The 14,341-nt window shown below is 26.9% G+C and overlaps 1 protein-coding gene and 1 long non-coding RNA gene across 2 annotated transcripts; one reads left to right on the top strand and one right to left on the bottom strand.

Annotated features, from left to right (window-relative positions):
* Positions 1–27: 27 nt before the first annotated feature.
* Positions 28–894, top strand: LOC122854539. The gene is made up of 3 exons (XR_006373977.1): positions 28–216; positions 301–481; positions 557–894. It is a non-coding gene; the product is annotated as an uncharacterized LOC122854539 (long non-coding RNA).
* Positions 895–980: 86 nt separating this feature from the next.
* On the bottom strand, positions 981–7,478 carry LOC122853715 (GON-4-like protein). The gene is made up of 10 exons (XM_044154132.1): positions 7,290–7,478; positions 7,033–7,205; positions 5,987–6,964; positions 5,648–5,904; positions 5,372–5,568; positions 5,078–5,283; positions 4,156–4,998; positions 3,201–4,056; positions 1,098–1,239; positions 981–991 (listed from the first exon to the last, which is right to left on the bottom strand). Exons 3-10 carry the CDS (start codon positions 6,733–6,735, stop codon positions 981–983), a joined length of 3,261 nt encoding a protein of 1,086 aa, XP_044010067.1. The 5' UTR covers positions 6,736–6,964; positions 7,033–7,205; positions 7,290–7,478.
* Between the last annotated feature and the right edge of the window lie 6,863 nt (positions 7,479–14,341).

Below are 14,341 nucleotides of genomic sequence, written 5' to 3'. Positions count from 1 at the left end.
AATAACCAAAAGTGAACGTTACGTGGCGCTGTTGTCACCTGTCACAAATAACAACAATAACAATAAATAAATGTAAACAAAAAAATAAAAACATTATTAATAAAATATAAACAATGCGAAAAAATAAATAAATAATTATGTTGTATTTTATTGTCTTACTGTGCTTAGTGTGGCCCAAGAAAATGTAACAAAAACATTAACCTAAAACAAAAATAGGTAATGTAATCATAAAATAATGTAAAATAATTACCTACTATTATTCAACGATTATTAATTAATTATTACATTTAAAATTAACAGAGTCTTGAAGAAGTTACTAAATTTCAAATAATAAATACAACAATAAGGTCAAAGTTGAAGCAGGTTGAAGTTGTTGCTGTACCACATTTTTATCTACAGCTGTAACCAAATGTTGTTATATTTATTGTTGTGTAATAATTCATTTATGACATTCAATTAAAAGCTTTCATAAAACCAAAAGGTATGTATCAATTATTTACATTATTTTCTTGATAATTATTCAATAGTTTTTCATTTAAAAAATTTACTTTAACAGCATCATTATTCGTTATGGCATATGTGGGTTCCAAATCAACTGGTCAAAGATCAACATTATTGTTTTAATCATATGAAAGCTGTATGCTGTAATAAATTGATAATTTAATGATTTTCTTTATCAATGTTTATTAATACCAGCTAATTGTTTCTGTTTGGTGCTGTTGAATGACTTTAAAAATAAAAATTAAATATTGTTATTAAAAAAACTTGATAAAATGGATTCAACTCATCAAACTTTGGTGACTGAACCATGAAGTAGGTAGACCTCCATGGTCTGAACAAAATTCAAGTCAAGATAGTACACTTGATAGCAATAAACAAATGTTAACAAAAATAAAAACATTATAAAATATATTTTCACATAAAAACACAATTTCTCTAATAATTATTATATTTCTTATTTATTAAATTAATTATTATATTTATTTAGGAACTATTTGAAGAATTCAAAAATGTTAAACATTAATAATTTCAACGTATTTATAAATACTTTTTGTTTTCTATGATAATCAGTCAAGTATGAAATAATAATAATTTACTATAAACAGACAATTTTTGTAATATTTTAAGCAATATTTCACAGCGTTTATTGACTTCATCAAATGTTTTATCACCAAGTAATCTACTGACACGTTCAAACGTATAATCTGAATAATCTTCTTGTACATTTTTTAATAGTACCATGTCTTCTTGTCGTGTCCAAGATTTATTTTCTTCTTGATTGCATTCAAAGTTATTATCTTCAACAGCTTCAGTATCAGTTTTAGTGTCACTTAATTCACTTGATGAATCATCAGAATCATCTGACATTGATGAATCATAAGAATCATTTGACGTTGATGAAAAGTCATCATCTATTTCTTCAGGTTCAGAAGGTAAATTTTTTAAAATTTACCTAAAAATGATGTGATAAGCAACATTATTTCCTTAACTACTGCTTTTCCTATTGGTATTGTAATTTATCAAAATAAATTTTAATAATTTTATTTGGCAAATAAATAAATGAAATGAAAAATAATAATAGAATAGGAATTTATGTTAACCAATAGATTTCTTAGGCAATAGAATTATTATTAAAAAACGATTTTTAATTACCGAATTAATATGGATTGTTTTCAAAAAGGAAAATTTACATTGTATTGATACATTGTTTACAAAGGAAAAATTTTTAATTGCAATTGATGGGCGGTGGAGGTTTTGCAAAAAAAGGAAACGATTTTTAATTGCCGAATTAATGGACGGTGGAGGTTCTGCAAAAAGGAAAAAAGGATTTTTAATTGCCGAATTGATGGACGGTGGAGGTTCTGCGAAAAGGAAAAAAGGATTTTTAATTGCCGAATTGATGGACGGTGGAGGTTCTGCGAAAAGGGAAAAAGGAAAAAAGGATTTTTCATTGCCGAATTGATAGACAGTGGAGGTTTTGCAAAAAAGGAAAAAAGGAGAAAAAAGGATTTTTCATTGCCGAATTGATAGACAGTGGAGGTTTTGCAAAAAAGGAAAAAAGGAGAAAAAAGGATTTTAATTGCCGAATTGATGGATGGTGGAGGTTCTGCAAAAAAGGAAAAAAGGAGAAAAAAGGATTTTTCATTGCCGAATTGATAGACAGTGGAGGTTCTGCAAAAAAGGAAGGATTTTAATTGTCAGATTGATGGACGGTGGAGGTTCTGCAAAAAGGAAAAAAGGAAAAGGATTTTTAATTTCGAATGATGGCGGTGGATTCTGCAAAGAAAAGGAAAGTTTTGAAATGCGAATTATGGTGGAAGTTCTGCGAAAAGAAAAGGATTTTAATTGCCGAATTGATAGACAGTGGAGGTTTTGCAAAAAAGGAAAAAAGGAGAAAAAGTTGCATTATACTTGGTGGTGGACGAAGGAAAAGATTCAATTGCCAATGAACGGTTCTGGAAAAAGGAAAAAAGGATTTTTAATTGTCGAATTCATGGACGGTGGAGGTTCTGCGAAAAGGGAAAAAGGAAAAAAGGATTTTTAACTGCCGAATTGATTGACGGTGGAGGTTCTGCAAAAAGGAAAAAACGATTTTTAAATGCCGAATTGATGGACGGTGGAGGTTCTGCAAAAAGGAAAAAACGATTTTTAAATGCCGAATTGATGGACGGTGGAGGTTCTGCGAAAAGGGAAAAAAGGAAAAAACGATTTTCAATTGCCGAATTGATGGACGGTGCTGCCTAATATACATCAAATAGAGGTAACCTCATCCCTCGCTGGTCGCCATGGTCTGAACAAAATTCAAGTCAAGATAGTACACTTGATAGCAATAAACAAATGTTAACAAAAATGAAAACATTATAAAATATATTTTCACATAAAAACACAATTTCTCCAATAATTATTATATTTCTTATTTATTAAATTAATTATTTCATTTATTTAGGAACTATTTGAAGAATTCAAAAATGTTAAACATTAATAATTTCAACGTATTTTTAAATACTTTTTGTTTTCTATGATAATCAGTCAAGTATGAAATAATAATAACTTACTATAAACTAAGACATTTTTTGTAATATTTTAAGCAATATCTCACAGCGTTTTTTGACTTCATCAATTGTTTTATCACCAAGTAATTTACTGACACGTTCAAACGTATAATCTGAATAATCTTCTTGTACATTTTTTAATAGTACCATGTCTTCTTGTCGTGTCCAAGATTTATTTTCTTCTTGATTGCATTCAAAGTTATTATCTTCAACAGCTTGTTCTGGTTCTGAATCAGTTTCAGTATCACTTAATTCACTTGATGAATCATCAGAATTATCTGACATTGATGAATCATCAGAATCATTTGACGTTGATGAAAAGTCATCATCTATTTCTTCAGGTTCAGAAGGTAAATTTTTTAATTCAGACTCTAGTTCTCTTATTTTATTATATTCTTCACTTAGATTATTTGTTGGTGATGCTGTTCTATTTGTTGAATCTATTGAACTATCATCATTATTAAATAATGTGGATTTTTTTTCTGCTTTTGTTTCAACAATTTTATTATTATTATTATTTTCTATTGACAGTATTTTTAATGAATTTTGTTCTTGTGTTGGTTCATCACACACTATATTATTTAATGATGATTCTGCTTGTCCTCCAGGTGATATAATTGGTAAACTTCTCGTTATTTCTGTTGAAGCATGAGTATTATTTTTGTCATTACCTTCAGATGTAATTTTTACTGGTGTTAATTCTCTTAATAATTCTAAATTAATTTTTCTATTGAGATATTCATCATCACACAATTTACAATGATTTGTAATACCATGTTTTGTTTTTATATTTTCATGACAATCACACTTACAATTATCACCACCGTATTCATCGCCATGATATTCAATAGATAAATCAATATTTTCATGTGAATTTGGTAAATCATCAGCAATATTATCTAGCAATGGTTTCATTACCAAGATGATATTTTTTTCTGTGTTATTCGATTGATTAGTTAATTGTGTTAGTGAATCAATATTTCTCATTTTGGATTTCATTTTTCTGATGATTTAGCTGGTAGATATGTTATTTAGTAATTGTCATAATGTTCATGTTTTGTGTTTTGTTAATTGTTTTTGGTATATTTTGTGTTTGTGGCGCAAATTTTTAACATTAACAGTTTTAGCAAGTTGTTTCGTTGTATTTTTTGATTTTATTACTTTCTTTGTTTTAAGAGAATTGTTGGGATTATTTATCATTTGATTTATCTCAACTGGAATAGCAGTTTTAATGGGTAGTATTTTATATAAAGTTCTTACATTATTATTAGTTGGCGTTGATGATGGAGTTTTTTTTTTTTCTTTATTTTTAATCCAATCTTGCCATGTTTTTGGCAATAAAGAGGTTTCACAATTTTTTGGTGATTTATTTTCCCGTTTCAATGGAATATTATAAGTTACTACTGGTGCATAACCATGTTCATAATAAAATTGTACTGCATTATAAGGAACATTTGGCCTTCGTAATGAACTCATCCAATTGACTAATCTATCTGGCTTTCTATTTGGCATTAATTCCTTACAAACGTGACACATTGCATCATACACAGTATATTTTGTAGATCGAAATCGGCGACCAGATGATTTGACATATGGTAAATATTTTTCTACACCAAGTGCAAGTAAATTTTCTTCAGATTTACAATAAGTTAAATTTGTTTGAAAAAGTGTTTCAACTCTGAATGGTATATGTGGCAACAGTTCAGGATACATGAGTGCTTTACTTTCCATTAATAGTTCTAATAATTCTGAATTAAATTTTGCTACATATTTGTGTCTTCGTTTAGATTGATTTATTCCATGTTCCATATCAAATTCAAGTTGTTTAACATAACTTTCACAAAATGTTTTATCATCTAATTTATTTTCCCAAACGTTTATAAGTTTCATAGCATCAGGTAAATTTGAAATATAAAATAGTGGCTGATTTGGATGCTGCAATTGTCTGTAAAAATAAAATAAATAAATATGAGTAATTAAATTTTATGAAATGTGATTATTAATTTATATTAAAATATTCTTACATTAAATTATTTAAATTGTTCTTGCATTCTGTTGATTGAACATGAATTTCAGATTTTGGATGCATGTATGACATCATAAAATGTTGGGTCATCAATTGTACATGCTGCTCAAGTTGATATGAAATTATATTGCACTGTTCTTGGCTTACATGACAACGTACTGTTGGTTCTTCAAATACTTGAAAAGAATCATACATAATTTCATTCTGAAAAATAAAAAAATATACCAATTAGTTTGTTGTTTTTATTTTTTTTTAAATAATATAATTGTAAATATTTTAAAGTGCAACATACAGATGAATTATTTAAATGTGATTCCATCAAATTGATACCATCCAATGACTTTTTTTTTCTTGATTGATCATTATTGAGTTTAGGTAGACTATTATTAGTAGACATGTTATTAAAATCATTGAGCTCTTCATATAATAAATCTTTTTCTTTTTTTGATACTTTAACAGTTTTATCCGATCGAAGCTCTTCTTTATCAACTAGAAAATAAATTGTATTAATTTAATTAGATTTTTTATGTTTATTATTTATACTTATTGTTTTGAGATAAATTATTACCAGTTTCAGTTTCATTATCTTCTAAAATATTGTAACTTGGATCATTTATATCATCATCGTCTAAAAATAGTCCATTAGAATTAAAAAGTTCTCCCCAATTTGGATCATTTGCTAGATGACCATTATGATACATATCTGGTAAAATATCTGGAGGTATAAATTCTCGTTCAAGTTGTTCAATTGGTGTTTCACTCAAACAAAGTTTTGATCTTGTTCTTTGGCCAATACTTTCTTCCTCAGTAAGTACATAAGGAGCCCTGATAAAAAATAAAAAATTTAATAAATAAATAATCAACACAATACTTGTACAAAAAATTATATTAATCAAATTATTATTACACTGGAATTTTAAATTCATTATCATTGAAATTATAATGATTTTCTTGGATAATATTTGTGTCAATTGGTTCAGTTGTATTTACAACTGAGATTGGAGTTAATGGCTCTGAGTCGATATCACTTCCTTCTACAGTATCACCTTCATCTTCACTTGGTTCAGGATGATCTTTGTTTGGATCATACTCATCGTCAGATGAATCTTCATGAAGTAAATCATTATTAACTAGCACTTGCATGTGTGGTGATACGGTCTTTTTTTTTGGTGTTATGTTCCATGGTAAATCTGGCATTGAACTTGCCAATTCTTTAGCTTTTGATCTTGTTAATTTTGGTTCATACAAAATCTTTTCATCTGAATTATGAACTTTATTGTGTACCATTGATATAACATCTTCATTCATAATAACATGTTTTAATATATTTTTAACATTTGTTGCTGTTAAATTTGTTTTTGCTGCTTTAGCATCAAGTTGACGTTCAATTTCTTCTTCCATCTCATTAATACCAGTTATTTTATCATTATCATCATAACGACAACGTTTTTTTGGTGTTTCATAGTTATCAACCTCTTCAACATCAATTTTTAAATCAACTTTTTCAGAATCACTTGAAAATTCACTATCAATGTCCTCATCCAAATTCATTGTAAATGATAAATTATATTTCTTTGATGAATTTGTCAATGATTCGAGTGTACTATCTTGACTTGAATTTTGTTCAGACACCAAAGTTTGATAGGTTGAATCCATTTTATCAAGTTTTTTTAATAACAAAATTTAATTTTCATTTTCAAAGTCATTCAACAGCAGCAAACAGAAACAATTAGCTGGTAATCTGGTAATTGATATCTGGTATTGATAAAAAAAATTATTAAATTATCAATTTATTACAGCATACAGCTTTCATATGATTAAAACAATAATGTTGATCTTTGACCAGTTGATTTGGAACCCACGTATGCCATAACGAATAATGATGCTGTTAAAGTAAATTTTTTAAATGAAAAACTATTAAATAATTATCAAGAACATAATGTAAATACATACCTTTTGGTTTTATGAAAGCTTTTAATTGAATGTCATGAATGAATTATTACACAACAATAAATATAACATCATTTGGTTGCAGCTGTAAAATGTAAATTTTAACCTTCAACCTGCTTCAACTTTGACCTTATTGTTGTATTTATTATTTGAAATTTAGTAACTTTTTCAAGACTCTGTTAATTTTAAATGTAATAATTAATTAATAATCGTTGAATAATAGTAGGTAATTATTTTACATTATTTTATGATTACATTACCTATTTTTGTTTTAGGTTAATGTTTTTGTTACATTTTCTTGGGCCACACTAAGCACAGTAAGACAATAAAATACAACATAATTATTTATTTATTTTTTCGCATTGTTTATATTTTATTAATAATGTTTTTATTTTTTTGTTTACATTTATTTATTGTTATTGTTGTTATTTGTGACAGGTGACAACAGCGCCACGTAACGTTCACTTTTGGTTATTAAAATGATAGCCAATCACAAAATAGCGACGACAGCGCTCCACTCCACTTGCGTTCACTTTGGGTAACTAAAATGAACAAGGCACAAGTTTGTGTGACGCCGAGAGCAGTTGAACGCCATTTTCGCTTGTCCCGACTCTTGTGCTTTTTGTGGTTTGTTTCATTATTCTTTTCTCATTATCATTACTAAAATTATTAAAAAAAAAATTTCCACAGTGTAATTGATAATAATTTAATATAATTTCATCACATAATTGTTTATTTATATTATATTTTTGAGTTGAAAAAAAAATGCCGAAAATGGTCCTCTACAAAGGACGCCGCGCCATTGATGCCTGGGAAATTTATTTTTTATTAATTATTTTGTGTGGCATAATTTACTTATTCTTTTTCTTATTTTTTATATACTCAAATCATTTTATTTTTCGATTGTTGTGACAATAATTATATATTTTATTAAAGTGGGTTTTTTCATTTTTCATTGCCGGCGTCTGAATAAAATTAATCGCTTTTATCTAGGTCTATCGTCGATAAATATCATTAAATTTCGTTCATTTTTTTTTTCTTAAAAAAATTAAAATAATAATTTACGGTCGCTCGATAATAACTGCGTTTTAATTAATATATTTGTAAATTGCTAATTCATGGCACGACAATGGCGGGCATTTTGTTTTATCGGCGTCCCTATAATAGCTTTATAATTTTTTTTTTTTTTTTTGCAAAAATATTAATTATTGTTTGCCTGAGTATAACAATTGATGTTCCGATAAATATTTAAGCACATTAATTTTTAGTTTTTTTTCTATAAAATTAGTGTCTGCGTCGGTAACAACAAGCTCTTTTTTTTCTTTTTCTTTTTTTTTTTTTGTATTTATTTGACAATCATACTCCAAATGTTAAAAATATTAATAATTAAACCCTTCATTTTTATCATTCTCCATTTACGATTTTTCATTACATATTTATTATTTTATTCGTCGACGTCGTATTCAGTTGATAATAAAAAAATTTTTGCTGTGCTAACTAACTGGATTCATCAGCATAACACCCTGAAAAAAAATAAATGAACCAATGCGACTGAATTTTTATTGAAAAATAAATGCTAATTGATAGTTCACCTCTGCGACTTTTTTAATGCGTTAAATATAACTTGGTGCAACAGATCACCAGGTTTCATATCATATGCAACAACACTATGCATAACACCCCAGCTTGCAACAATTTTTCAGGATCTGTGACATTGGCTCCGGCTTGTTAAATGCAATCTGAATCATCATCTTGTCTAGAACAACACCCAATTTTGTTGAATGAATCGTGAATATGTTGTATAATTGTTTTTAATTTTAAATGAAGCTAGTACCATCAAAATCAAATGATTCAGCTGGTTTGATTCTATCTTCTAGGCATTGAATATTTTTTTTTTATTCTTACCATGACTCGATAAATTGTTTTTTATATTCGTTTTTTTTTTTTAAATGATAATTAATATTTGATCTAAAATAAAAAATATATGTTTAATTGATGAAATACAAAATAACTAATATTGTTTTATGTTTTGATGTTCTTTTAGTGTATTTTTGAAAGTATAAAAAAATGTTTGTAAATATTTGAAATGACTGGAGTGTACCTGATGATAAGTTGGAACATATTGGAGCCTTGGTGGTTTTACTGATACAGCTGGTGGTAGCTAATCCAAGGTAAAATTTTAATCATTGTCACTAGTATATTTTTTTTATTTTCTATGTTGTTTTTTTTTATGACAAAAATATTTTCAACGTAAGACACTGGTAGAGTCTTTTTGAAAATAAATATCTTGAAATACCCACAATGCCATCAAAATCCTGTTTTCCCAACTGAAACGTGAACAAGTCACTCATTCGTTGTTTAGTCGTTGGTAACTTGCGTTGGATTTATCACTGTAATATTCGACAGTAACCGAAACACCTGACAATATATATTCGACAATACAATTTAAAAAATAAAATCAACTTACTAATTGAATTATTATAATTAATAATAGTTGATTTTATTTATACAACTGATGACAATCTTTTTTTTTTTTAATTCATTCTTATCATGGTGATTTGGTTTAATTTATTGGATTTGTTAAAATAATACTGGTTGATCTGAAAAAAAAAACAAAATAATTAATATTTGTTATGTGTTAATAATTTGTACGATGATTTGTGTGAGAACGAAAGTAACTTGTGAATGCCTAAAATGACTGGATAGTACATGGTGATGAATCTGTACATATTGGTGGCCTTTACTGTTACAATTAGTGATAGCTGATTTGAGGTAAGATTCATATAATTATTATCACTAATATATATTTCATTTTTTATGCGTTTTTTTCTTTAAATCGAATCTCGAATCACAAGTCAACGACTACGTGTTGTAACAAACAATATCACCATGCCTTTTACAAGACCCAGGTCTTGCAATTTTTTTTTTATTTGGTGGTTGTAACCACGTTATTGGCAGAATATAAGCAATGCCATTGTTTACATTCAATAACAAAATCTGTAACAAATTAAATTCATTAATTTAAACATTGCTAATGGTAAACAAATCAATGATACTGTTGATGCTTGCCAATGAGTTCTTGAAGTATATTGTCAAGGATTCTTCTTAAACTTTTAACCTGTAGATTGCTCATGTTATTATTGTGGTCAAGTCCTTGATCGTGTTTGTTGTTGTTGAATGCCTACCTAATTTGCTTCTCTTTGGATTATTCCATCTTATAGTTTTGTGTTTAATTATACAGTTGATTAAAAATTCTTAATTAATAGTTTGTTTGTTAATATTAATTACTATTCAATTACAACACAAAGTTGTTGTTATAAATCATAGTATTTGTTTTCGTTCTATTGAACGTTGGCATTAGCGAAACATGGTAGGAAATAGTAGAAAAAATCTTGTGACTGAATGAGCTACATTATCATCAGTAGATCCAACAGTTGACATCTAGATGTGTCATTTTTCAAATCATAAAATAGTTAAATTTATAAACCACACAAGTTAATAGATATTCTTTTTGTTCTTTTATACAGATAATGTAAAAGTGGTGATGGACCATTTGAAAACTGGTGGAACAGTTGACCAAGTCTGATTGTTGAACTTGTCATGCTGATAGAGTTATCATGAACTGCAGAGCGTTGAAGCAGTTGGTGATCAGCGTGGGAAGATGAACATCCGCTAAAAAGGTAGAATTTTTTTCAACTTATTGCATTAATATTGTCTTGATTGTCTTGTTTTATTTTGAACTCCATGAACTTCTTGAGGGTATTCTTTAGGTCATCTTGCTTTTTTTTTTATTCAAATTTATTTGTTACGTTGTGATAATTATGCTATTGCTTCATTAACATTTATTGTTATCATCATCATATCAATGTATATCGGAAGACATATGTATAATGTATGTGTCAGTCACCGAGACATTTAGCTGATGGTAACTTTGCTACAATCAATAGGTAGCCAGCGTTTGATATCACTCGGTTGATTCTTTTTTATTAGTTAAAAATCAATTATCAAATTACATGGAGCACAGGTGTTTATTAACAACAACTATATATATATTTTTTTTTTTTTTATAGTTCAACTTTACGAAGCTTAATAACAATCATCGATATCATCTTAAAACTACTTTCATTTTTTTTATAACACAATATTTTAGCCATGACAGTAATGCAATTGGATTTTAAGTATTCCAATAGAAATTCATTTGATCATAAAGTTTAAGTAAAAGGTCGCATCAAACTTTGTTATGCTACTTTTAAAAAAATAGGTTTATATACTTTTATTTTATTCTTTTATATAGACACGTTTTTAAGTTATCAAAAAAAATTTATGACAATACGAATAATTTAATTTTTAATCAAAATTATATTTTTATTTTTTAAATCTTGAACAAGAAACGAGTCATACAATTTACTATATTAACAAATTTTGAAATTACATTACTTTTTTTAAATTACATGGTCGTTGAGCAGACATTTATAATAGTTACATTAAACATTCGTAAATAGAATGTCAAATATATTAGTCAGAGCTTGGATATTTGTCCATGTCAATTTATAGTAATTAATATCCCAGTCTGTCGAATATCTGTATTTGAACTGGTGCGTTGGAGGTGTTGGTTTGCATCAATGAGCGTCAATATATTTTCCGGAAATTAATGTCTTTCTACGTCTTTGCCATTGATTTTGGCCATCCATTATGTGTAACTATTACGTGATTAATCCAGTTCCTCCTTTTTGTACTTGCTATTTGACGATGATATTCAATTAAAACCTTACTATATATATTTTTAATTAAAAATCATATAATTGAAATGAAATTACTTACTGGTATGTCCTTGTTGATAGTAAAATTATTAATATTGATATTGTTGTTCCAGCCATTATAATAAAAAATATAGTGGCTGTATCAGTCCCACTACTACCAGGTTTCTGTTGACATGAAACAAAAAAAATTTAATCACATAAATCACTGGTACATTTTTGTTTTTTTATAATTCTGATTAGAATGATAAATTTGTGGATTTTATAAATATTTATTGAGCTTTATTTACTTGTTAAAAATACAGTGGTAGTGAATGATAAAATTTTATCATGATAATAAATAATCTGTATGCAATATAATACTGATAACAATTATTTCGTGATATTCATGCGCATTAATAGATTTATTCAACTGAGTTTACGAATTAACAAACTAGCTTTGATCCAACTAAAAACATCTGACACCCTGTTCGAGTTAATGAAAATGAAAACTTCCGTTTTAAGCATTATTTCCGGAAGCAAGAGTTCAAACTAACAAAACTAAACTAGCCGGGTTCATATTATCATCTCTCTCTTGCTCTCTCTATTTCTCTGTTTTTCTCTTATATACATGGAAAAGTTTTATTTGTTAACGAGACTACTTATTTATTAATTTTCAAGCACTGAAAGGACAAAAGCGAATATTTTATAACTTTGTTTTAAAATAAACCTTCTTATTAATTCTACTTTATTGCTACTGTTTACTACAAAGTCATGATTTTATGAAAAATTGAGATAATATTTATGATAATATTTTTAAATTTTTATTTAAATAATAATTTAAATATATTGTTATTTACCACTGTTGATGAGTTTGAAATTGTCGTTGTTTCTTGTGCATAAGAAATATTAAAATATAATAATATTTCAAGTAACAATAGCTTCATAATTATTAAGCGAGACATTATGAAGAAAAAAAGTTACGTTATTATTTATTAAAAATAATTTACAGACTGATTATTATTTTTTTAATTGAATTTAATATTATCATTTGGTAAATATTAATCAAAACACTCGAATATATTGATAACAAAATTTGTTGGTTTCTTTTTTTTTCTTCTTTCTTGGAGTATATTATCTTGAGCAAATAAAATTAATACCCATCAGACTGACTTACGGTGCAATACAAGTGGGAATAAACTTACTCATATTGTTTATCCCTTGGGAAATATTTTTTATTAAACCTGATATGATGTTAAGAAAATAGAAACAACGAGAGATAAAGAAAAGAATATTTTTTTGATAGACATTTAAAATGAAATTATTATTGTTTTGAATCGTGCGTTATACATTGATTTAAAAAAAAAATATATCCGATAATAACAATTGATAGTACTGAGATTATTTTGATATCTGTCGATTCAAGTACATTATTTTGTATGATATAAATTCATTGATTTTGTATTTCATCATTGTATGGAGGATATTATTTTTTTTTTTTTTCTCTTCTTCAAATGCCAGAATATTGAGAAGGGTCTGTTACTGTCTGTGCTTCAATGATTTTTCATCATATCCAAGATTTTTAGTAATATTTTATACCGAGGTTTTTAAAAACGATAGTCTCTCAATATAAAAAACTGAAAACATGAATAACAGACTTCAATATAAACCCACTCATGACAGGGCATATTTTATTCTCATCGAGATTATCCAATCTTTCGTTTTTATTCGAGGATTGTTTGAAAAATATGTATTATATTTTTAACTTGACAGTATAAATATTTTTTACAAAGATAAAATCAAAATAATTTATTTTTTTTTTCAGTCATTGTTTTATACTTGTTAATTTAATTATATATTAAATTTTTTTTTTATCAGCCACTGACAAAGTATCATTTCAACTGTAACCCAATTAAATTTTTGTTTTTAATTTTATTATCCAAATAATTTACAAACTCGTAATAAATTAACAGAAATTCCAGTTTACAAAATTAAAACAATTTGTTATCATGAAAAGAATAGTCTCGTCTCTCGAAACCTCATCTGTATATTTTACAATGAAAATTATTTTTTATTCTTATTCTTATCCAAACAAATAAAAAAAAGAAAAATCACAGTCTACCAGGTTTTTATCAATTCATCAAATTCAACTGATTTAATTTACAGAATTATTTTCAAAATGAAAATCACCCTTGCTGTCTAAAATTGCAATCAATTTAAAGTTCCATTCATTTATTTACCAAATTCATCTGTCCAACGATATATATATTTTTTTTTTATATTTGGTTAATCAAGAAATTTCTTAAGAATTCCTCTTTTATCAATGTAGAAAAAAAAATCTCGTTTGACTATCAATGTACCTTTTTACGTTGGTAAATCTCATTTAATCTTTCAAGGCTGTAGAACATTTATAATTAATTTCTCTGGGTCGTAACATCAAAGCTAAATGACACATAAAGTCAGTACTTTTAGGGTACTGGGAATTGGGACATCCAAATTATGATTTGATTCATTTTTTTAATATGCATTTTTACACAATTCCAATCACTTGATTAAATTAAATGTTAACTCCAATG

This window comes from Aphidius gifuensis, linkage group LG4 (assembly GCF_014905175.1).
Source record: "Aphidius gifuensis isolate YNYX2018 linkage group LG4, ASM1490517v1, whole genome shotgun sequence".
Taxonomy (NCBI): Eukaryota; Metazoa; Arthropoda; class Insecta; order Hymenoptera; family Braconidae; genus Aphidius; species Aphidius gifuensis.
The sequence above is the reverse complement of the archived record's forward strand: the minus strand, read 5'-3'. Positions and strand labels throughout refer to the sequence as shown.

Excerpts from the sequence above, each read along its gene's own strand:
- LOC122853715 (XM_044154132.1), bottom strand. The coding sequence starts at position 6,735 with ATGGATTCAACCTATCAAACTTTGGTGTCTGAACAAAATTCAAGTCAA. Across the intron at positions 5,905-5,986 it reads AATGAATTTAAAATTCCAGT|GGCTCCTTATGTACTTACTG; the intron begins GTAATAATAATT and ends ATTTTTTATCAG. Across the intron at positions 4,999-5,077 it reads AACAATTTAAATAATTTAAT|ACAATTGCAGCATCCAAATC; the intron begins GTAAGAATATTT and ends TTATTTTTACAG.